Below are 22,692 nucleotides of genomic sequence, written 5' to 3' on the forward strand. Positions count from 1 at the left end.
AGACGGGCCCGGACATGTACTGGCTTAAGCAGGGGGACACGTCTAGCACTGCAGGATTTGAGTCCCTGGCGGCGTAGTGTGTTACTGATGGTAGCCTTTGTTACTTTGGTCCCAGCTCTCTGCAGGTCATTCACTAGGTCCCCCCATGTGGTTCTGGGATTTTTGCTCACCGTTCTTGTGATCATTTTGACCCCACGGGGTGAGATCTTGCGTGGAGCCCCAGATCGGGGGAGATTATCAGTGGTCTTGTATGTCTTCCATTTTCTAATTATTGCTCCCACAGTTGATTTCTTCACACCAAGCTGCTTGCCTATTGCAGATTCAGTCTTCCCAGCCTGGTGCAGGTCTACAATTTCTAGTGTCCTTCGACAGCTCTTTGGTCTTGGCCATAGTGGAGTTTGGAGTGTGACTGTTTGAGGTTGTGGCAGGTGTCTTTTATACTGATAACAAGGTCAAACAGGTGCCATTACTACAGGTAACGAGTGGAGGACAGAGGAGCCTCTTAAAGAAGTAGTTACAAGTCTGTGAGAGCCAGACATCTTGCTTGTTTGTAGGTGACCAAATACTTATTTTCCACCATGATTTGCAAATAAATTATTTAAAAATCAGACAATGTGATTTTCTGGATTTTTTTTCTCATTTTGTCTCTCATAGTTGAGGTATACCTATGATGAAAATTACAGGCCTCTCTCATCTTTTTAAGTGGGAGAACTTGCACAATTGGTGGCTGACTAAATACTTTTTTGCCCCACTGTATAACCCTTCCTTAGGTTATATTTTTAAAGTTGTTATTAGTTACAGGGAAAACTCACTCTTTAAAGAACTTTTAAAAACATACTTCATTAGCCAAGAGCTGGGCAATATAAGATTTTCAAATGTTTCCAACTACAACTTCCACAGTTCTTGCTGTTTGCTACATTGGCTAGGCCTTCAATCCCTGTCCCAAAACACCGGGAGTGCACCATATTGCCTAGACCTGGTCTAACTTACTATGCGTCTGAGTAATTTCAATTCTTCCCCCCAAACATACCATAGGTTGTCCCAATTTATCACTTGCCCTGAACCTGATAGCAAGCCTGTTCTTTTCTCGTTCTCCAAGTCCCTGCATGAGATAAAGATTCTTCTAAGATTAATATAACCTGTCAATGGGTATCCTGAGCAGCAGGTCCAGTAGTTTACCTGTTACATTGTGGGCCTTCTATAGTCCCCTGAGACTCCTTTGCATTTGCTGGAAGTAAAGCACTTGTTAAAAACATCTCCAATTCAAAAAAGAAGTCTGAAGTTCTCAAACCCAGAACACTTGTCTCTTAACAGTTCAGCAGATTTTTTTCCTCTTTAATTTCTACAGCTAGTTAGGAAAAGGGGATTTTAGAGGACAGGCCTAGCAAAGATCTTGCTTACTTACCTCTGTTGGGATTTCCACCAGTCCAAACTGTTCATTGAATTCTGGGGAGGAGCCGGTCAAAAGGATGACAATTGCTAGTCCTGAAAGAATGATGCTCCAGAGCAGAGGTCTGTTTTCCCTAAGACTTTCCATGAATGGGTGGCCCTAGATAAAGAAAACCAAGGTGTGGACAGATGGCCAAGCCATAGCAAGTAATTTAGGAGTAGAACTAAAAGATAAACTGTAGGTGCCTTACATCGTACTAACAAGAACTGTTTCTTTGATGCCTCAGACAGATAAACTTATCTATTTTACCACTGACCAAGATGTAATTTCTTTGGCAAGACTTTTTGTTAAAAAAGAAAAAAAAAGCTGATGAGTATTTTCCTGTTGTAATGCTAGTTGCATCTGAAAGCAGCCTCTCCTTCACTGTAAACTTCACTATGGCAGATGGAAGGAAACCTTACATGTACATTTCTAGCTATAACTTATAGCAAGTTTGTATCTAACCTATCCTAGTCAAACAGGACTGAGGAATTGCAAAAAGGCTCTGGTATCTTTGATCTCCTTTCATGGTTCAGTGGAATTCTGAAAAAGCTCATCCTTGTCAGATGTTCGTGAGGTATGCAACTGCCATCAGGACCATCTAATCCACTGGTAATGTAAACTCTTTATTCTACTGGAATAATTCCACATAAGCATGGGACAATGCAACTCAAAATTCTGAAATCTGGGGCTGATCCCAATTTCCCTAAAATATATATTTATTTATTTAATAAATGTATATAGCTGTACGTGACTTTGGGCAGCTAACAATTAAAACAGATTAGTATCAATAAAACAACCAAAATTAAAACCAGAAATAGCATAAAAAGAGCAGCTGAGAACAAGCACTCAAAACAAACCACCTAACAGGCTCACCCATATGACCCATGCTCTACTATTCTCATATTCCTCCTTGCTCTGCATGGCACAATCACACATTTGAGTTTTTCTGTAGCCTTTTGTTCAATTCTGTTTCATCATAGCACCTACTGCTTTGCATGTCACTTGCAATGTAAGTCTTGAAATGCAGCATCATGTTCTAGCACTATATGAACCAGGAGAGAAAGTATTGGCAACCATGAAATTATAAAATAAGCATATCTCACCTTATAATTGATGGCAAATGTAGCCATCTGCATGGCCATAGACATGATGTAAACAGTGCTATTCACAAGACTGGGTTCAAACTCCTTATAGAGATCCACAAAGTCTTCTTTCCTTAAAGAAACAGAAAGATCTTTGAATGTTTTTCTCAGCCTTTCTAGTCCTGAGTATCCTCCAGATGACCTGACTTCCCATGCTCAGAATTCCCCTAGCAGCGTGGACATCACTGAGAATTCTGGGATTTGAAGGCCACACATCTGCAGAACACATGTATTTTACCTGTATTTCCATACAACTCAAGCATTTTTATTTCTGATTCTATACCCTCGTAGTAAAATCCAAGCAGCACTCACTTGGGCTCACTGCGGGCTTGTGCACCTCGATACAGATATACCAGACTGACAAAATGGACCATAAATTGTAGCAACACTGTCAGAACTGTATACAGATTGAAGATATTAGGGAGTGGGCGCTCTTGGGAGAGTGTCTTCAGAGGCTGGAAAGAAGAAGAAATAGGTGAGGGTTAGAATTCCATAGGAAGTTTGGAGCCTGGCTCCAAATATTCACTTGCTAATATTGGGAAGCATCCTGAAGGCTGGTTACTTTTCTCTTATGCCCCCTAAGCGAAAAGGCCTGTCAACATGCTAGAAGAATCAAGACACAGAAGTCAAAGAAAAGCCTGTCTTTGCCAATTCAAATCCATTTTGAAAACTGCTTTGCACATGTAGAAGTGCTATAGCTAGGCAGTTCTCATCAGCCTTCAAATCAGTTTTGACTCCTGGTGACTGCCTAGACAAGTCCCTGCACTTTTCTTGGCAAGGTTTTTGGAAGTGGTTTGCCCTTGCCTTCTTCCTAGGGCTGAGGGAGGAACTGGCTCAAAGTCAGGTGTGTAGAAAATGTCTGACCTTGAAACAGTCAACCTTGAACTGACTGGCTGGTGTGGGTCTTCCGGGCTGTGTGGCCGTGTTCTGGAAGTTTTGTTTCCTAACGTTTCGCCAGCATCTGTGACCGGCATCTTCAGAGGGCAGGAGCACAGACAGGAGCAGTTCTCTCTGTGCCCTGTCTGTGCTCCTGCCCTCTGAAGATGCCGGTCACAGATGCTGGCGAAACGTTAGGAAACAAAACTTTCAGAACACGGCCACACAGCCCGGAAGTCCCACACCAGCCATCATATTCCAGCCGTGAAAGCCTTCGACACTTGAACTGACTGTTTGGGTGTTCTCAGCATGAAGCAAAACATGTGTTTTGAAAAGTTTCAAGACCAGAACAAAACTTGCAGTTTTGTTGAGCGTGAATCAAAATGTGTCAGTTTCAAGTATACTATATAGGCAGTCCTCATTATCTAACTACAATAGCGACTGGAATTTAAGTTGCTAAGCGATTTGGTTGATAAACAAATCGGAGCTGATTTTACTTTCTCCGACAGCTGTTAAGGGAATCATTGCAGTCATTAAGCAAATCCAGCTTCCCCAATGGACGTTTTTTGCCAGAATTTACTTAATGACCATGTGATTTGCTTAACAACCAGTGATTCACTTAATGACCATTGTAAAAAAGGTCGCAAAAAAAAAGCAAAGAAAAAAAGGCCATATCTGTTGTCTGATCTGGCATAATACATGGGGTTCAGTGCCTGTAGAAAAAATGGATGAAATTATTTTTTTTTAAAAAAAAGTCAAGACATTAAGAAAATCTCAAAGAAGAAATGTTCTATTCTCTGTTGAGAAGGGCAGTGGGCCTTTTTGGTAACAAATTCTATCTAAACATATTTTTTTCAGTGGATGAGTTATGTATCTACAATGTTTCATATGGGGGGTTATTTTAATGTTTTCAAAAAAAAAAATTAAAAGCATTCCCTTGGCCAGATTTTCTGTAATTTGGTTCCGCATGAGCTCCTACCCAATTTAACCTTGTGGTTAAACAGTTGAAATATTTTGAATTTTGTTCCACTGAAACACAGTCAACTCAGAATTGTTTGGGGCTATTTTGTTCTGAGTTGGAAACAAAATACAGGTAGTTCTTATTTACTGACCACAATAGGGACTGGCAACTCTGTCACTAAGCAGCACAGCCGTTAAGCATGATGTTATGCGACCACGCTGACTTATGATATCAGTTCCAGCTGTGATTGTTAAGCGCGACTTCACGTGATCACAACTTGCAACTTCCGGCCACCTTCCCCATTGACTTTGCTTGTTGGAAGCCAGCTGTGAAGGTCGCAACTGGTGATCATGTGACTATGGGACACTGCAACTGTCGTAATTGTGCACTGGTTGCCAAGTGCCTGAATTGCAATCACATGACCACAGGGACACTGTGATGGTCGCAATTATGATGACCAGTTGTAAATCTCTATTTTCAGCGTAGCTGTAAGTTTGACCAGTCACTGAACTAGTGGTTGGTAAGCGAGGACTACCCTTTCTTTTGGTTTTGTGCATATCCCTACATGCCACAGAAGTGAAAATTATAGCATATATCTCAAATAGGCAACTAATTGTCTTCTTATGAAGGTCCTATTGAATTCTAATGAATTCAACCATCTGTGGTCTTTCAACCATCGACCACGTTTCCTATCTTCCCCTCTACCTTAAATAAGACATCTTTCTTCCTTCATACCTTGGATCGGGAGATGAAAAGAAAGCAGCCAGCCAGGAGCAAGCCCTGCAGTGTAGCCTGGAAATCACTGAACTTCACACCTTCCAAATAAAGGACACTCTGGCTGTAGGCCAAGATGAGTGCATTCAATGCCAAGATCTTGAACATCTGGAGCGTGGTGACCAATGTGCAACGGCCCTGCTTGATCACATGACAGACTGCAGAGGATGAGAGAAAGCTTCTGCTTGGACCTTTACTTTGTGCTCTCTTGACTGCCCTTCAGTCTAGAAAGACCCCTGGAATTCCAATTTCAGAGCTGACAAAACTTTTCCTCCAGCAATACTCTGCTCACTTATTAAGTGAAACTTTCTCTAAGTGGCTCAGCCTAGGTTCTTCAGAAAGTTGTGATACACAAGTCACACGTGGTAGGATTCAGAAGGGATAAAAGTCCCCTTCAATATACAGGGTTGGGCTGTCATCCCTCTACCGGTTATAGCATGAACATAAAACGCACACTGGTTATTATGTACATTCAGTATAAACCTTCCAAATGAATGTATGCCACTGCACCAAAAGTGCAGTGTGGGCCTTAAGTGCATGACATTCCTCCATAAGCATAGACTTCCTTCCTTCCTTCCATACTTACTGCACTGTATAGAGGAAAGCTTAGAGGTGAATGGAGCTGCAATACTGGCATCACCCAACTTCACAATGGGTACTTGCTCCTCCTCCAAATCTTTTAGCACCTGGCTGATCCTCTCCTGCTAGATACAAGGGGAGGGAAAAACATCCTAGTTCAATATACAGCACGCTCCCAATCAAGCGATCCATAGCACTATCTCTAGAATAAACACCAGTAAGGAAAAGCTGTTCTCCAGGAAAAGGAAAGGCAAGAGGAGAAGCCCTGCTTAATCCAAAGTACCTGGGAATTTAAGAAGTCCCAGGTGTATTCGCACAATTTCCATTCATTTGAGTACTCACTGTTTCTACATGCACTAAACGGGGATTTTGTGGATGGAGTTCTGTCTCTCCCCCCCCCCCCGGCCCCCGCACTTCACAAAGGAAAGAAATTCCAGAGCAGCAAAAGACAGAGACGTAAAACAGGTCTAGCAACCTACTCGTTGACTGGCAAGCTGCTCCTCCCTAAGAGACATGAGCCTGTGCCTGGCAGCGCGGGAGGTGAGCTTCAGGTTGCTCCCGACAAGAGAAGAGGCAGAAGGTCTCCCATCAGCCACCCCATCACGAGGCTTTTTCCTGCGCTCTGGGATTCGCTCGGGGGCATTGGCTAGTAGAGCCACACCTGCAAGAGTGAATCATGTCCCTGATGACACAGGCAAACTCAGGTGAGCTTTTTCAGGGCAGATGAAAACAGGGCAAGGTATGGAGGCTTTAATGAATCAAAAACCAATGATCATTAAACATGGATATTAATAACACTTAAAATGCTCTATCTGCTATTGCTTACAGAACAGGTAAGAAGAGGAGAAAGCTAGATTAAATGCAGAAATATGGAAATTGCGGGGTTTTTTAACAGAGGTTTTGAAGTGGAAATTCAACTTTGATTTGATGGTATATAAACATAATACAATAAATAAATTAAAACAGGATAATTTAACTTTGTATTGGTAGGACTTTTAAACAAACCATTCGATTCACCTAGCAGAAATGTCAATACAATTAGTTGTGAAAGAAAATTAAATGTTTAATCCAGTAGTCCAATCAGTTAAAAGATAGTAACAGGTAGTTCAGACTACCTGGTCAGCAGATACCTACAATTTACTTTATAGCAACACATTTTTTTAAAAGGCATTTCCTCCTGGGTAAGGGTAGAATGCTTCTAGATGCTTGTTCCAATAAATATCTTTTTTTTTTAGAACAACAATTTATGGAGAGTTAATAATTAAGCAGTTAAACCTTACGATAAACAGGCTAAGTTTTGATTAAAATAATAGTCTTTAAAAAAAGTTTCAACTTTGTTTGGTTTTAAATCCTGGCTACCCATGTCATAATAGGTTCTCTCAGACTGGAGGATGCCTCCTCTAAGAGTCAGGGAAAAGTCCTCTGTATGTTTGTAAGTTTATATCAATTTTGTAAAAAACAAACAAACAAACAAACAAACCATTGCTTAACTTTGAACTGAATTAACACTCACCCACATCAGCATGCTTCAGAGCCCCGACGTCATTGGTCCCATCCCCACACATCAGAGTCACATAGCCAAGTCCCTTCAGTGTTGTGATCACAAACTCCTGTAATGGGAAAATAAAGAGTCAACAAAGAGGATTTGCATAAAATTATCTAGGGCAGAGGTTCTCAACATTCACAATTCTGCAATCTCCTAAAATGAAAAAATGAAGTCTGATACTCATGAATTTCACTGGGTTATGATTGGGCAAGGAATACACACACACACACACACACACATACTAGACAACTTGTGACCCACTGGGTTCACGTTTCAGAGATATTTCCTTATCTAAACAGAAAAACAGAACAACCAAGGGTGGGCAAAAAAGCAGCGGGAGCGGGAACAACTTCCGACTTCCTGCCAGTTTCCCCATTGACTTTACTTATGGGAAGCTGGCAGGGAGCATTGGAAATAATGTTCATGTGACTGTGGTGGTGCTGAAGCAGACGCAACTTTGTCAAATTTAAATCCCATGGGAATAATGGGTCCCAGATTTTGGATGCATTCTTTAAGTTAGCCCACCTGAGGTACCGTGGCTCAAAAATTGTTGCCCTATGATGTACCCTTTCGCCCAACTGAAGGTTACAGATGGGAGAGTTTTAGTAGCATATATAGATATATATACACACGTATGTATACATACATACACACACACAATGATAATAGACATTTACAATTTAGAAAAATAAATCTATTTCATTGGCAATAAGCAAAACCCAGTACAATGTAACACCATATGCTGGGTTAAAAAAATGAAAACTGCAGCTTCATACAGGGCTCTGAAACCATCAAGTTGCTTTGCATTCGCATACTTTTGCCAAGAGAGAAGCGGGAAGAAGGCACTCGCCAGCAACGCTTTCTCCACTCTGAGAAACACTTGGTTGAGTGCTCTCAGATTTGGGCCATCAAAAGATGGCAGCAGAAGGATACGGATACCTGTGGCCCAGATGTGATAACGCTATAATTGTTGTACTGTTACTCTTTATTCAAACACATGAACATGCGTAGGTTGCAACTACATGGCAAATACCAAGCCTTAATTTCAAATCAACAGTTACAAAAAAGAGGAGTAGTGACAACTGGTGCCTTTGCCTCAAATTCAGCGACTTTGCTTTTTAGCTGAGGGGGAAAAACAGCTTTCAATAGATTTAAAGTTGCAGGCTAGGGCATGTGAGATTAGGAATATTAGAAGCATGAACTAAGAAGGCACAAGACTTCCTGCACCTCTGCCATAGTCTGTACATCTCTGCGTGTCCTTCTCCCATTTTACTCCCAGAGAAAGAGCACCCTCTGCTACTTTTATGTAATTGCAGGGTATAGAATTGTGCCAGACTCTCTGCCCTTGCGAGGTCTGTACAGATAAGCCTGACTGCAAGTCAGCAGGATGAAGGGACTTTTCAAGGTCCAGCAGGCTGAAATCTTAGGTACCTTCCACTAAGGCCATAGCTCTGCCTAGCTTAAAATCTGTGGCTCCATCATGGCAGGTAACACATTTATAAAAAGTATATGGGAATGTTTCATACATAAGAAAGCTTGCTTTCTGTTCCTGAATAACACTGCTTACCCTGAAAGAGAACAGTAGGATGGGTGGGTAGGCAGGTAAATATGTGCTCTTACGTTAATCTTGTCAAAGATGGACACAGAAGTTATTCTGGTAAGAAATGTTTCCATTTTCATGCATTATTGCAATAGTTGTATTTAACACTTGCCTCCCCAATACATCAGGGCACTGTATAAAGTGTCTCCCTTGTTTATTGATACAAGAATCCATCAGAAAAGGAGACCTGCCTCAAACAGGGACTGCTTTAAAATCAATCCTGTGACATTCATGGCTTCTCTGGAATTTCTCTATCCGACACCCTCTCCATTCTTTCTCTTTAAAATCTTGCAATAATCAGGCGGTACACTGTGAATTCACAGGAATGAGTGAACTCTCAGGTCTTGCTGGAGTACAACTTCCATCACTACTGGTTCTAACTATGTTGTTGAAACAGATGGGAACTACAGTCCACCACCACTTGGAAGGCCACCATTTCTTCACTGCTGCTGGAAAGTATTGCTCCCTTACCACTATTTCTTGAAGAGATGTGTCTATTTTCAGGCAAGATGCTAGACTGCTAAAAAATAAAGCTCCACAATCTTTGTGCTGGTCAGCTGAGGAACAGCTAGGAAGGGTATTAAAGATAAAGACCACCTGCCTTCTGCTTGGGTGCAACACGTGCAAAGACTTGGATGTGTGGAATGAGTTTAAGCAGCAGCTGTGAGTCTGTAGCCTGCAGCTGAGCAAGACCTTCCCCTGTGATACACAGGTTGTGGTTGCTGGTCAGTTCCTGCAGTGAATCTGGGACAATTGGGAGAACGGTGGTGCCACTGATGGACTGCCACTGCCAGCTGGAACCTGGAGGAGAGAAGGGAATTAAGCACAAGGTGGCAGCTGTCTGTTTGGTAGCCCCTACCCAGGAAAAGCACTGTTTGATAAAAAGGGGAATAATTCTCCTGAACACCATAGTTTGAAAACAAATCGCCAAGTGGAAAGCCATTGAAAACAACAAGCAGCAGCAGCAACAAAAACAGCAGTGTGATTTCACTGGCTCCCAGGAAAAATGACCAGCTGATGACTCACACTGTCCTGGAGAGAAAATGCTGCAAAAAAGTGATGATGTGCTCTGTGCAAAGTTGCAGCAGCATTTGCCTTCCTTCCCACCTTCCCTCCCTCCCTCCCAGAAATTTTTTACCTTTACTATAAGGTGGCTGCAAAATGAGAGTCTGCTCCTTTTGGGTGAAGTGCAGCTCCTGAGCCACGTGGCAAGCAGTCAGCGGGCTGTCACCCGTTATCATCACTACCTGTAGAGCAGGAGTTAAGGGCAGGTTTGTGCCACATGACTATACACAACGTGCAGTGAAGCTGCTCTGTGGAACTGGCAGTCTGTTTCATAAATCCTTCTTGAAAAAGCATTCTGTAGAACATGCATGTAAACATGTAAAGCAGCATACGGGCATGTGGTCCTTGAAAATAACAGCCTTTGCTGAAGGGTATGCTTCCTCCCCCCACCTCCCCCAGGCAATTTTGGAAGTATATCTTCCAAATTAAAACATCCCATCTTGCATAATGGACCAAAGGGGGAATACCTACGCTGCAGAAAGGAAACACTGCAGCTTGCTTAAGTCCTCCGTTCCAAAGAGGAGAAATGCACGCTGTCCGAAAGATGAACTGTTCACCTTCCATGGCAATATCCCAGCACCTATAGATGCTGAGAGCAAAACAGCATGGCAGGGCTCCTCCAAGTTGGCCTGGGGGCTCTCCAGGGGCGTATCAGCTCCTGAGGAAAACTGGAGGCCTGACTGGTTAGCTTTTGCATCTGTTCCTGCAGGATTTCTTTTGTTTGATTAGCTTTTCTTCAAGAGTTATCCTGCTGCCCTAGCCAATTTAACTAAGAACGTATATAGACTGCTTTCACTCCACAAAGGTACAGTAGATATGTTCCATCCCTTTGGATTTCCCTTCTCTGCAGCCCAAGGACAGCTGAAAGATGTAAAAGAGGAGGCAAAACAGCCGTGAAGAACCAGCAAGTGGGAAAAGCGGATGGAGAATTAGAAAGATTGATGAAAGAGGGTCCAAGGCAAGCTGGCTCAAACGTTTGCTTAGGACCCTCTTGTCGGTGCCTTCCACAGTTTCTCAGCCACAACTCACATGGTGGGACGCGTTCAGTATCTCACGGATAACGGGCTTCGAGTCGACTTTAAGAGGGCAGGAGACTACAATGAAGCCCATGAACCTCAGGTCACATTCCAGAGCCTCCCGCTTTATTTCTCGCGCCTTTGGTTAGGAAATACAAAAGATGAGCACAGCTAAGACATTTTTACAATAATGTAATACCTCTCCCACCCTCAACCCCCACAAGCGCTAACAACTCTGGAATCATTGCACCACCTTTTACAGGTCATATAATTAAGCATATTCAAGAAGTGAATCCAGACTCCATTTAAACCTGTTTGTTTTTTTTTTCAGTAGAAGGCCTTTTACTTGGGTGCACTCAATGGCTTTCATTTTATTTATTAAGTTTCTATCCTGCCCTTTGTTCAGGAGCTCAAGGCAGTGTACCTAGCATTCCCTCCTCCCACGTTTCCCTACAACAACCCTGTGAGGAAGGTTGGGCTGAGAACAACTGACAGGTCTGATGTCGCCCAGTGAGCTTCTGGGGCTGAGCCTGGATGAAAAGTCAGGCCCCCCTACTCCAACACCTTCATGACTTCCATGTTTTTATGATTCTACTTTCATTCCATGCTTGTCCTGAGATGATAATATACTTCTTAGCACTTCTACAGCTTATTATTTTGCCCTCTTGGTCTCTTTCTAACACCTTCCCCATCCCTGCCTTGTGCATCTGTTACAGAGCAGCTTTCCAAGCAGCCACTGTGTCTCTTGCATTTCAAATACAGCATCACAACACTGCCTAAGCCACCTGCCAGGTGGGCTTTTGCATATTTTTGCCACGGGAGAAGCAACCTTCCCTTCGCTTCTTGAGAATGGGGTAGTTCTTTCCTAGCTTACAAGAGAGGGGGCTTCAAATCATACCTTAAGGAAGGAGGTATTGACAGGCTCTACTCTGTCCATCTCCAATGAGACTAATCTTTCCTTCAGAACATAAAGAGGGCAGCCTGCTATCAAGAAGAAATGGGCCTGGAATAATTCAGTTAAGTTGGTTGCTCCACCCATCCATGAGAAGAGATGAAGGTGGGACTTCTGGAAATTATATGATTTGGGGGTGAATGGAAGGGATACCTCATTTTAAAAGGAAGTATATAAGCCATTACCTATAAATTTAATGGATCATTGAATTAGACAGACAATGAGTCTATTATACACAGATTGCATCTCCCAGAGCAGCAAGTTTCTGATGCAGCTTGTGGCATATACTAGCTTGCACAGCAATGGGGGAAGAAGACTTGAAACTTACTTGCTGATGAGTGAGGTGCCCCAATTCCTTGTAGCCAAGTGCCAGAACCCTGGCTCCCTCACGTGAGATCTCCATGTGAATAAGGTCATAGGTACTTGGGCACTGAGAGAACTGCATAAAAAGACAGCGGCCATTACAATAAATACTGCTGGAAGAAAATTAACTTCTCTAACCAAACTGACCGGACTGGCTGTACAGTTACAGTTACCATAAAAGGGTGTGGAGGCAGGAAGAGCACACACGTCACTGTGGGATACAGAAGAGACTTTCAGTATGTGCAGAGAAGCACAGGGTCCTCCCGATTGGACACACAAAAAAGAAGGCTCAACCAATGTCATGTTTCTCCAAATGGGCATCTTCCAGGTATGTTGGCATTATGGTTGAGGACAGCGGAACAGCAGCCCTAATACAGCTGGAGGGCACCAGGAGCGTTGGAGGCACCTGCTCTTGTTCTTCTCTATAGTTTACCATACAAAATACGAGTTAACTGATCAAATGGAGAATTATCAGTCTGTGGATCAGTAGCAAAGGGGCTTTTGGCAGAAGGCCAATCTACAGCATCCTTTCAGCAAAACGTTAAGGGTAAGCATGCCTTGAGACACTCAGATCATCCTTTGTCAACTAGTTTTCCCTACCCTGAAAAAAAAAATGGCCTTGAAGGGCAACTATACGTTTAAAAAAACAAATATTACAGAATGCAGCATTTTCATGTATCTTCTTTTTTAAAACACACACATAGCACACACTTGCAAAAGGTACTAGTTTAGATGGCTTTAAGAAAAGGCTGGACAGTTTTATGAAGGACTGGTCTCTTAGTAACCAAGGAAGCTGAATCTAACTGGGGTAGAAAGGCAGGGTATAAAGCAAATGAACAAATCAAGTTAAGAGTCAGTATATCAGATCAGATCCTGGAGTAGCCAGCAGCAGAGCACTACCTCCATCTTATTCTCCTTTCCAGAGTATTGCACAGCTGATTGTTGGGTGCAACCCTAACTTACTTGCATCACATTCCAACCTGGTAATTAAAGCAAAGGCTCTGTTCCCACCTAATATAATATTATTTTGAAAAATACAGAGGTCTTGCAAGAATTGGAAAAATGTTCTCACAGTTAAACTGATGACGCTTCAAATGGAAACACGGGTGTAGATGAAATATATATGCTATGATTTTCTGTAGTAATGACATGGACTTCTCCACTTCATTACAATGGCACAGTTGGAGTTCTCTTCCCAACCCTATCTGGTTTCGCCATTTAAGATGTCATCAACAGTTAGGTAGATGCAAGAAACACAAGCTTCTTTGTGGAGCTGTCCAAAAGCCATTAAGAATCTCCCTTGCCAAAGCAATTCAGATTTGCATACATTTGAGGTCCTGGCATCAATTTCATGGGAGCATAATTTGTGACAACTTGAAAAGTATTTATTAAACAAATGTATATGCTGCTTCCTGTAAAATATTTTGAAATCACTTACAATCAAATTTAAAAACAATAACAACACATGCATACAGGGAAGAAGTTTGCAGGCAACAGCTCACCATTTTATGCAGCATCTCCGGGGCCCCTTTCACAGTTGCAACGTAACACAGATCAGTGGAGCCGACCTTCTCATAGGAAGCCAAGACCGACATTCTTTTCAGGGCACTGGCAAAATGAAAGCGCTGGTGAATTTTCAGTCCCTGAGTTTTAATACTTCGGGGGAAAACTTTCTCATCTGGAAACAAAGAGATCGGGAAATCCTGAAAGGGTTTAACATTACAAGCAGTAATCTTCCCTTTGGATTCTGGGGGAGGGTGTGGAGACAAAAGCAGCCCTTGTTGGTACTATTTATCAAAATGGCAGGAGCACAACTTCTCCCCTTTTTCAACCATGGGACATGCCATGTAATCCCTTTACATGAACAGAGGCACTCCCAGACAGTGACCCATAAAATATATTCAGTGCCCTACAATCTACTGCACGTTTTTGTAAAATGCCTGTGGACTTACAAGACAGAGGGCAGGAAAAGCTGCTTCAGGGCTCTGGAGAGAATCCAGCCTACCTTTTGTCAGAGTCCACTCCACAGCAGTTAGCATGGCTTTCTCCAGTGGGTCACCCACCAATGTCCCATCATCCAGCTGCATCAAGGAATGACATGTGGCAATGACCCGATGAGTTTCAACTGGAATGTCTGACACAGGGGTCACTTCTTTCCCCTCTCTACAATGAGATCAAAAGGCCATGTTCAAACAGCTGGTACTCCCAACTTAACAAAACTAATTTCCATGGATATCTCTCATGATGAGGAAACAAGGAAAAGGAAACTGTGGGTAAGTCAATGGACCCCAAATAGTTCTAAACAACTTTGCTTCTCTCAACCTGGATTTACCTAAGCCCAGCCACACCTCTCACCACAAGGTTGTCACTGGTGAGTGTGCCAGTTTTATCAAAGCAGCAAATCTGCACCTTGCCTGCAAAGGGGATGCGGAATGGCTCTGTGCAATATACATCTGCAAGAGAAAAAACACAGCTATGGGTGAACATGCAATAATAAAAGTCGGATTTTTCTTTACTTTTTAAAAATATCCTCTATCCACTCTCCCTACACTCACATTGTATTTACCAGTTTATAAATATCTCCATCCTGCTTCTTAGTATATAGACCTCACTACTACACTCATCCTTGTATGAATAAAGGCAATGGGCAGGGTCTGTACTAAGCAGGGAGATGGACTCATATAATTTGCTGCTATTGAAATTAATACTAAGATGGGTGATATAAACAAATGCAAGACAGCTGGGGGTAAAGGGCATTAACTTAATATCAGATTTTGATAAATGCATATATATACACACACACACACACATGCATGCACACACGCATGCGTCAACCCACAACACCACATAAGGCAACCTGGAAATTATTGGCTAGTATGACTTTGATTCCCCAGAAATGAAAGAAGGAATTAAGCAGAAAAGCTAATGGCACAGAAAGCTATGGCTCTTTCGCCACATTAACAAGGAAGCAATTTCTCACTCAGTCCAATGAGCTCAGAAGTCCCATAAATAATAAAACCATTTAAGCAGGAACAGGCCAAGAACTTCCTCTAGGAATCTTTATGGTGACCATCTCCAATGTCCAGTGTTGAAAGTTTGTTAGCCTTTTAAAAGTATCCATAATCCTAGAATTCTGCGACCTACAATGTGATCTGAGTTTCATTTAAGGCTTATTGATAGAAATTTCATTTAAACAATCATGCAAAACAATGTACTATGTCATGTCTTTTTATTGAAGATACTGAGCCAATCTTCACTGTCTTTGTTGAAAAATGTGAAGCTTTAGGTAGTTTAGCAAGGATTCGGCCAAACATTTCCTGTATCTGTTGACCAATTTTGCACATTAGCTTAGAAATATTATGGCCCATTCCTCTTTACAAAACTGCTTCAACTCAATTATATTTTTGGACTGCCTTTCATGACCGGTCACACTATAACCTTCAGTTGGGTTAAGGTGAGGTGTTTGATTTGGACATTCCAAAACATTACATTTCTTCTGTTTCAGCCTTTCTGTTATAAATGTATCAGCATGTTGTCCTGCATAACCCACATTTATCAGCTCATAGACAGAAATTTGGTCATTCTCTTGTAGAATTTGCTGATGAGTTTGTTTTGCTGGAATGCAGTGTTTCATTTCCTCCAAGCATAACAGTTCTCAGTAATGCCAAAAAGCTCCACTTTTGTCTCATCTATCCACAGAACGCTTTCTAGTAACCAGGTGGTGTTTGATGAACATGAGACTAATGGCAAAGTACTTTATGGACAGCAGGGGTTTCCTCCCTGATGCCCTCCTGCTCAGTGTTCTCCTCATGGTGGACTCCTGAATACTGACATCCGGCAATACAAAAAGAGCCTGCAGAACCTTTGCTGCTATCTTGAGGTTCTTTGTGACCCTCAGAGTTTCGCCTTCTTCTTGGGATGATTTTTATTGGTTGACTACTCTTGGTAACAGTGGCTTGGTATATTCTCCATTAGCATGCTATCTGCCTGAATGTGGATTCATGGAAGCCAACAATTTGGCAATGGTTTTGTAGCTCTTCCAGTGTCATGAGTGTCAACAACATGAACGATCTTGGCGATCTCCTTTAATTGGGGCATGATTCACATCCAGAAATGTGTTGCAAAGAGCAGATTCCAATGGCAGCAACCAACACTATGTGATTTATTTATTTTTTTAAGGGAAGGCCCCTCCGAGTCATTGTTTAGAAATCTCAGCTTACCCCTTAAGATTGCTGATTATACCAAGGTTTCTCATACTTTTTTCCCCAAATAATTAACATTGGCTCAATGTGTTCCATAAAAACATGACACAGTTCATTGTCTGGTGTGTTGTTTAGCCAGAATCTCTTTGTCTATTAATAAGACTTTGCATGCAGTAAGTCACAATTCTGCAGGACTACAAATGGTTCAAAATGGTTTCACAAACTTTTACCGCTGTTAAGCGTTAAATTACAATTCCCAGAATTGCTGTGTGTACTTTGTGAGAATTCTGGGAGTGTCAGACCAACACTCTGGAGAGGTTGCATTAGGGCAAGAAGGAGGTGCACAAGGTGAAAACTTTTCATGTTGTCAGAAATCCATGGGAAATTCCAAGGGAAAATTCCAGCTGCTTAGTGGACCCAATGAAGGTAATACTTAAAAGTTCTTTACACTGTACAAACCGCATTACATTTAAGAGTATTACACATCACAATGTCCCAGTTTGTTTGTTTTTTAAGCCAATGAAGTCAATAAGCAATTTGTAGTGTAAAAGAGGGGTGCTTTCCAGAAACACAAAAATGTCATTATCTTTAAACTTTACACTTTCAAAGCCTGCAATCACATTCTCATATGAAGCTTGGAACTTACATAATTTGGCAAGAGCAATGAGCGAGGTGTTGACGGCTAGGGAAAGTTCAATGGGAAGCTCAGGGGGGACAACCGAGGTTAGAATTAAAGTACATTCCAGAAAGAGCTTGTAACGGTTCCTGCTGGGGTCTTTAGTGCCTTGGAAAGAGGAAGCAGATACACATTTGGATTATATATTATTGCTGCACAGCTCATCAAGATGTCTATTAAATCCCAGAGCACATGCTAGGGCACAATGAAACTATAAGTACACCATACAATCTCAGCGTCTGCATCTACAGAGCAAACTGTCTACTGAATATTTGCATGATACTGAAGTCTTTTGAAGAATGAACAACAGAAAAATTTCCCTGGATAAAGAATCAACCTTGAAATATATTAAGAATAGTCTGTTTCTTTTTTAAAATCCTTTCCTGCTCCTGGGTACAGGGATGTACTACAACGCCCTGGAATCCAGCAAAGAACAACCAATCTCTTTAATAAAACAACCAAACTAATAAGAGTTCTATCCCTTTAATAACGCAGCCATGATAACCGGTGCCCCTTTTTGTAGAACATCAACACACTTCCCACTCCTACTGATGAAATGTGGTTTATAGACTACAGTAGGTAGGTTCACATAACACACTTAGCCATGATCAAATAAACTACCTGATGGCTTTGGTTGGTGAGTGACCTCAGTCACAGAGCATTGAGGGATAAGGCAAGTGAAAGGACACCACTGATAGCAAGAAATGTAGAGAGGCCCAAATTTACCTTCGATCCATACATAGGCTGCGGCAGCAATGGCAAAGACAAGGAGGAAAAGAATGAAGATGAAGGTCTCCAAGTTGTTGGCTGTTACCCGTTTCACCCCGAAAAGGATTGTACGTAGGAGCTTCCCCTGAGAGGGAGGAAGAGAAATCAGCCTGCTACTTCAGAGGAATTATTGATAGGATAGAAAACATGAAGAAATGTGATTAATATCTAAATCCTGAGAGAAGTGCTGCCCAGTTTAGAGTACTCTAGACATACTGAACTGCAATTACTGGAATTGCAGAATTTCCTTCCCTGTTGTGTTATGAAAAAAAAAAAAATCCACATGTCTTTGACTACCAACACCCTGTCCACCAATCAAGCCACTCCCTTAAAAACTAAGCCTAATGTTTTAAGAACCATTTTTATTATGGTTTAGGAACTAAAAAAAGTATCAAATTAAAAATAAATAACACAAAATAGTTGAAGGAAGACTGAAAAGTTCACCTTGTTTTTTTAAAAGACCTGAAACTTTGGTCCACAATGCTTACTCAGAGGATTAGCTTTCTTTAAAATGAACAGTAATCATATGGTCACAATCTCATCTTTGCTTCAAGGTCAAAAGAAGATACAGAGCTCCAGTTATAAAGGATGTTGGGTAGTGGAGGTAAATGTCTTGGATTTATAAATTAATCAGACAGAATTATGAGCTCTGAATTACAAGTTCTATTTCTGGAGCTGGAAAAATGAATCCCAAGATGAAGATGCATGTCTGCATAAAGCACAGAAGTTTTATACTCAGTCCTTACCTGAGAAGTATTGAAACCTGTCCTCAAAACATAGGCCACGCACCCATTATCGACAGCTGCAGAGGGGAGAAAGAGAATAAAACAGCTCTATAAGCCTAAATGTGGAGTCTGGGTGAACCCCTCAGCAAACGTGAACACAGCAACAGTTACGCAAACTAAGAAAAGTCATCACATATCAAACGGAAAAGGCAGAAGTTAGAAGTTGCAGAAAAGAGCCTGCTTGGATCGGCATACAACATCTATCAGTAAATTCAGTGTTACTCTATGTTGCATTACCTTCCTTCAGAATCAGACAGAAGTGATCTGAGAAGCTATATCTGATTATAGTATTCTAGGAAATGATTTTCTGGTCTTTCTTTTCATTGATTTTTCTCCTATCTCTTCCCCTGGCCCTGCTCCCAATTCTGTTCATGCTAGCTTGGCCAGTACATACGTTTCAGGCCAGTACTGGCTTTTTGTGGTGGAATATGCTGCACAACTTTTGTTCCCCCGAAAATGACATGCAATCTGGAATCCACTTGCATATCCAGGACATGATCTGGATCCAACTCCTCAACTGGCTCCTGTAAGAGAAAACAGTATTTGAGCATTAACAGTAAGTGGGTAACGGCTACTTCACAAAATTTGCTTAGATAGGCAGGGATATAAGCAACCAACCCTTGCTCTCTATCATTACCTACATTTTTGCTTACACAGATTACATATTTTCTACAAGAATTATTCTTACCCAAACTAGAGTTGGCCCTAGAATCAAATAGATTACGATCTAGAGCAATGCATGTTTTTTAAATTCCATGGGGCAGCAGCAGAACAAAGAGAGTCTAACCCTAGTCTAAACTTCTCTATTTTGATCATCTTTACAGTATACAGGTTGAGTGAAGCTAGTAGGTTAATGGTTTCACATTGCTGCATTCTGTTGCTCTTATAACTGGACCATTTCCCCCTTTTTAATTTGTTCTGATATTTTGAAATTTAGAGATCTAGAGAACAGACAACACAATGTGTTGAACGTTCCCCCTGTCCAATAGGGAGATACTAAGCAGGGAACTGCATCTGAAATACTAAACTGTACTCTTTTGAAAATGGAGCACAGAAGTCAGAAGTGCAGAGATTCACAATGTATTGGGGGGAGGGGCAGCAGAGGGGAGATATAACAAAACCCAAAGTGTGATCCAACCTTCTGTACTGCAGGTCAAGCCATTATTTTATTTCTTCTTGTTTTGGATCAATAATTAATCAAAGTATCGTTCGTTCAGTGCCAGCCTTCCGAACCAAACTGTTTCTCATAGATATGGCCCAATATTAACACTGCTCTAAGAGCAAAAAACAGACTTTCTTGCCCAGAACAAACCAATTTAGCAGAACATCCAATTACTAGCAGTGATCAGCCAGATGTAACCTAAAGCTCAGGGATGAACAAATTTGCCAAGTTTAATTTCATTCAATTTCTTACATACCAGCCTTGAATATGTTCTATCCCACTTCCTCACTAGCTTGCTTTTTTTTAAAAAAAAAAAGTCAACACAAACATTTGTATGGACTTCATGATGTATGTTCTTAATATGTTGTATTTGCCCTCTTTGGTTTCCTTTAATAGCATTTTGCACTTTTCACTAATATATCAGTTTTGTGTATTTTCCTTAATATATGCCATCCTGTATGAATATTCAGAAGCGCAATATGAGAAGTAACTGTTTCAGTTCACTTACTGGAATGAGAAACGTGCAATGAAATGCCAACAAACATATTCTTCTCCTACTTATGGCAATTATGGAAGTGACAACCATCCCATTTATCCTCCCTACCATCCAATGTACACAATTATTTCAATTACATTTAGCTAACTAAATGCAATTACGTTTAGCAGTTATCCTTGTTTTAATAATTCCCCTTGCTGCGTAAAAGAATATAACCCTATCATTTTCCCCCAACACCTAATAGTCAAAGACGGTTCTTCCAATATCAGAAGGTACTTCTTCATAATCTTCCTTCAGATTCACATTTTATACTCACTTGAAATCATTGTTTTGTCTCTTTTCTTCTCTAGCTTCACTTTTACCATGATTTTTGTTAGGTAGTTTACCCAACCTCATTTTTTCTTTCCCCTTCATCCTGTCTCCTTTTCTAGGTCAGGGATGCAGCTTGTACAACACTGCATTCTGACAACACTGCTTGACCAAACTGCAGTCATTGACAGGCAAACCTTCATTTGAGGGACTGACTCTCCGGTCAACATGGCTTCGTCTACAATGCATCTTCCTCGCAGCAGCAGCAGGTCACATGGTACAAGGTTCTCATGGGGAGAGCGGCCTAGAAAAAAAAGCTGAATGCTCAGAAAGGAGTTGTGAGAAGATATGGCCTTAGTTAGGACCTAGATAACCTTGTTAAAGACTGGCAAGCTGCTCTTCTTTCCTTAACTGAACTTAGCCTGTCTAGACAGCAAAAGTAAAGGCTGATTGTCCCAATGGACAGCAAGAAAAAGCTGCTGGAATATCAATCCCCTGCTTTACTAGTATGTTATGCATCCCTGAGTGTTGCATTATAACACCCCATCACATGCTAGGCATTTCTGTTAGTGCAGACTAGTAAAATCAGTCGTACACTAACAAGGAAGCTAGCATGGAAAGTACCAGCAACAACCTGGGGAAAAGCCTCAAATTTCAGGAGGCAAGCCCCCACAGCTTGTCACGTGCTCAATCGGAGCACATGATCCCTTGTGTTTCATGTATTACCATATATGGTTATGGGCTTGTATTAGGTAGTGTGACGTATATATGCTTAACCCAGCCCTCTGATGTACTAACCCAGCCCTCTGATGTACTCAATAAAAGAAGTTTCCAGACTCCGGTCTGGGCGCTCTCATCCCCCTCAAAGGAGAATCAGTTTGGTGTCTTCTTTCCCCTCACTCGTGAGAGGCCCGCTGTAACTGCGTGAATGTTACACCTGAGTCCCTCCAGTGAGGCCCCAAAGCATTCTACATATTGCATGCTACCTTTTGTAAGTTCACAAGGAAGATTACATGGGGAATGGCCACACAAACTTCAGTGCAGTATTTTACATAAATGCAACAATTTTTACTAGCAAGCTCTTCCCCTTAAGCTAAACTTTGGTTAATATTGTTATTGTGTCATAAAATGTAGCCTCGCGGATTTGGACAGACTTCTTTCTGCCCTGATCCTCAACCAATACCTGACAGTTTTACAGATATTTAGGAGTGCCTGCATATAGAAAAAAGACAAAGAACCCTTTGAAATAGAAAAGCTAGATAGTTTTTCATCTGTAATAAATAAGGGAATTCTATTACCGACTGATACAATGTCCCCTGGAATTATCTCATCACTGGAAATTGGCCGCCACTTCCTGTTTCTGTAAACCTGAAAAACAAAGGGACAGCAAAATGGTACTTTGGATCCTTTGGAGGGGCTGAAGTAGTTCTGCAGAAGCAGTACCTGCCCATGTAACTTCCATGGTACATTTGACCAAAAAAGTACTTGTCAACAAAAATAATATAATGTAAGAGTAAAAAATGGATGGAATGGATATACACTTTGTCTGAAAATTTAGCCTGTTACTGGATTTCTCCAAATAAACTTTGCTGTAACAGACTAATCATTACTGTCCTTGAAGAAACTAATAAACTTACAAGGCCAAGAAAAATGGAAAGAGGTATCTCAGGAGCCAGAGAATGCTGGAAGGGGAGAAAAATCTATGGACATGGATGACAAATGAAAAAGATCTAGACAATTAGGCACCTTTCTAACTTAACTTCTGACTAAGGCTCAGGCAACCCTTCCCCTCTTATCAAAACCCCCATAAAACAACCACTCTGCTTTTCCTGACAGCTCCTCTTTCTTAACAAGCCCACTTAACAGTTATAGCAACTAACTCTCTGTTATTCATATCACCCTGGACAACGGGACCTCCAGTATTCTGGAAGCCAACAGCTCATTAGAATGTCTGCAGATGGGAGGAGGAGGCATTGCAGCCTCAAATG

General features: G+C 41.5%; 1 protein-coding gene across 2 annotated transcripts in view; it reads right to left on the reverse strand.

Moving 5' to 3' along the window:
- The window catches only part of ATP13A1 (ATPase 13A1), a 35,917-nt gene that overhangs the window by 1,520 nt on the left and 11,705 nt on the right, over positions 1 to 22,692 (reverse strand). Inside the window, exons 6-25 of one of the 2 annotated variants that reach the window (XM_007421412.4) lie at positions 22,003 to 22,072; positions 20,902 to 21,008; positions 19,132 to 19,261; positions 18,699 to 18,754; positions 17,911 to 18,037; positions 17,155 to 17,292; positions 14,639 to 14,759; positions 14,312 to 14,469; positions 13,809 to 13,984; positions 12,272 to 12,382; positions 11,005 to 11,130; positions 10,049 to 10,157; positions 9,512 to 9,711; positions 7,278 to 7,374; positions 6,244 to 6,425; positions 5,772 to 5,886; positions 5,147 to 5,343; positions 2,887 to 3,029; positions 2,536 to 2,647; positions 1,406 to 1,549 (exon numbers count right to left, since the gene is read on the reverse strand). In XM_007421412.4, coding sequence (XP_007421474.1) covers positions 1,406 to 1,549; positions 2,536 to 2,647; positions 2,887 to 3,029; positions 5,147 to 5,343; positions 5,772 to 5,886; positions 6,244 to 6,425; positions 7,278 to 7,374; positions 9,512 to 9,711; positions 10,049 to 10,157; positions 11,005 to 11,130; positions 12,272 to 12,382; positions 13,809 to 13,984; positions 14,312 to 14,469; positions 14,639 to 14,759; positions 17,155 to 17,292; positions 17,911 to 18,037; positions 18,699 to 18,754; positions 19,132 to 19,261; positions 20,902 to 21,008; positions 22,003 to 22,072 — 2,619 coding nt within the window. Of the gene's footprint in view, positions 1 to 1,405; positions 1,550 to 2,535; positions 2,648 to 2,886; positions 3,030 to 5,146; positions 5,344 to 5,771; positions 5,890 to 6,243; positions 6,426 to 7,277; positions 7,375 to 9,511; positions 9,712 to 10,048; positions 10,158 to 11,004; positions 11,131 to 12,271; positions 12,383 to 13,808; positions 13,985 to 14,311; positions 14,470 to 14,638; positions 14,760 to 17,154; positions 17,293 to 17,910; positions 18,038 to 18,698; positions 18,755 to 19,131; positions 19,262 to 20,901; positions 21,009 to 22,002; positions 22,073 to 22,692 lie in introns of both variants that reach the window. The other variant, XM_007421411.4, reaches the window with a different exon arrangement.

This window comes from Python bivittatus, unplaced genomic scaffold, assembly GCF_059951505.1.
Source record: "Python bivittatus isolate LINGU-HERP-01145 unplaced genomic scaffold, Pbiv_v1 ctg000220_np1212, whole genome shotgun sequence".
NCBI lineage: Eukaryota > Metazoa > Chordata > Lepidosauria > Squamata > Pythonidae > Python > Python bivittatus.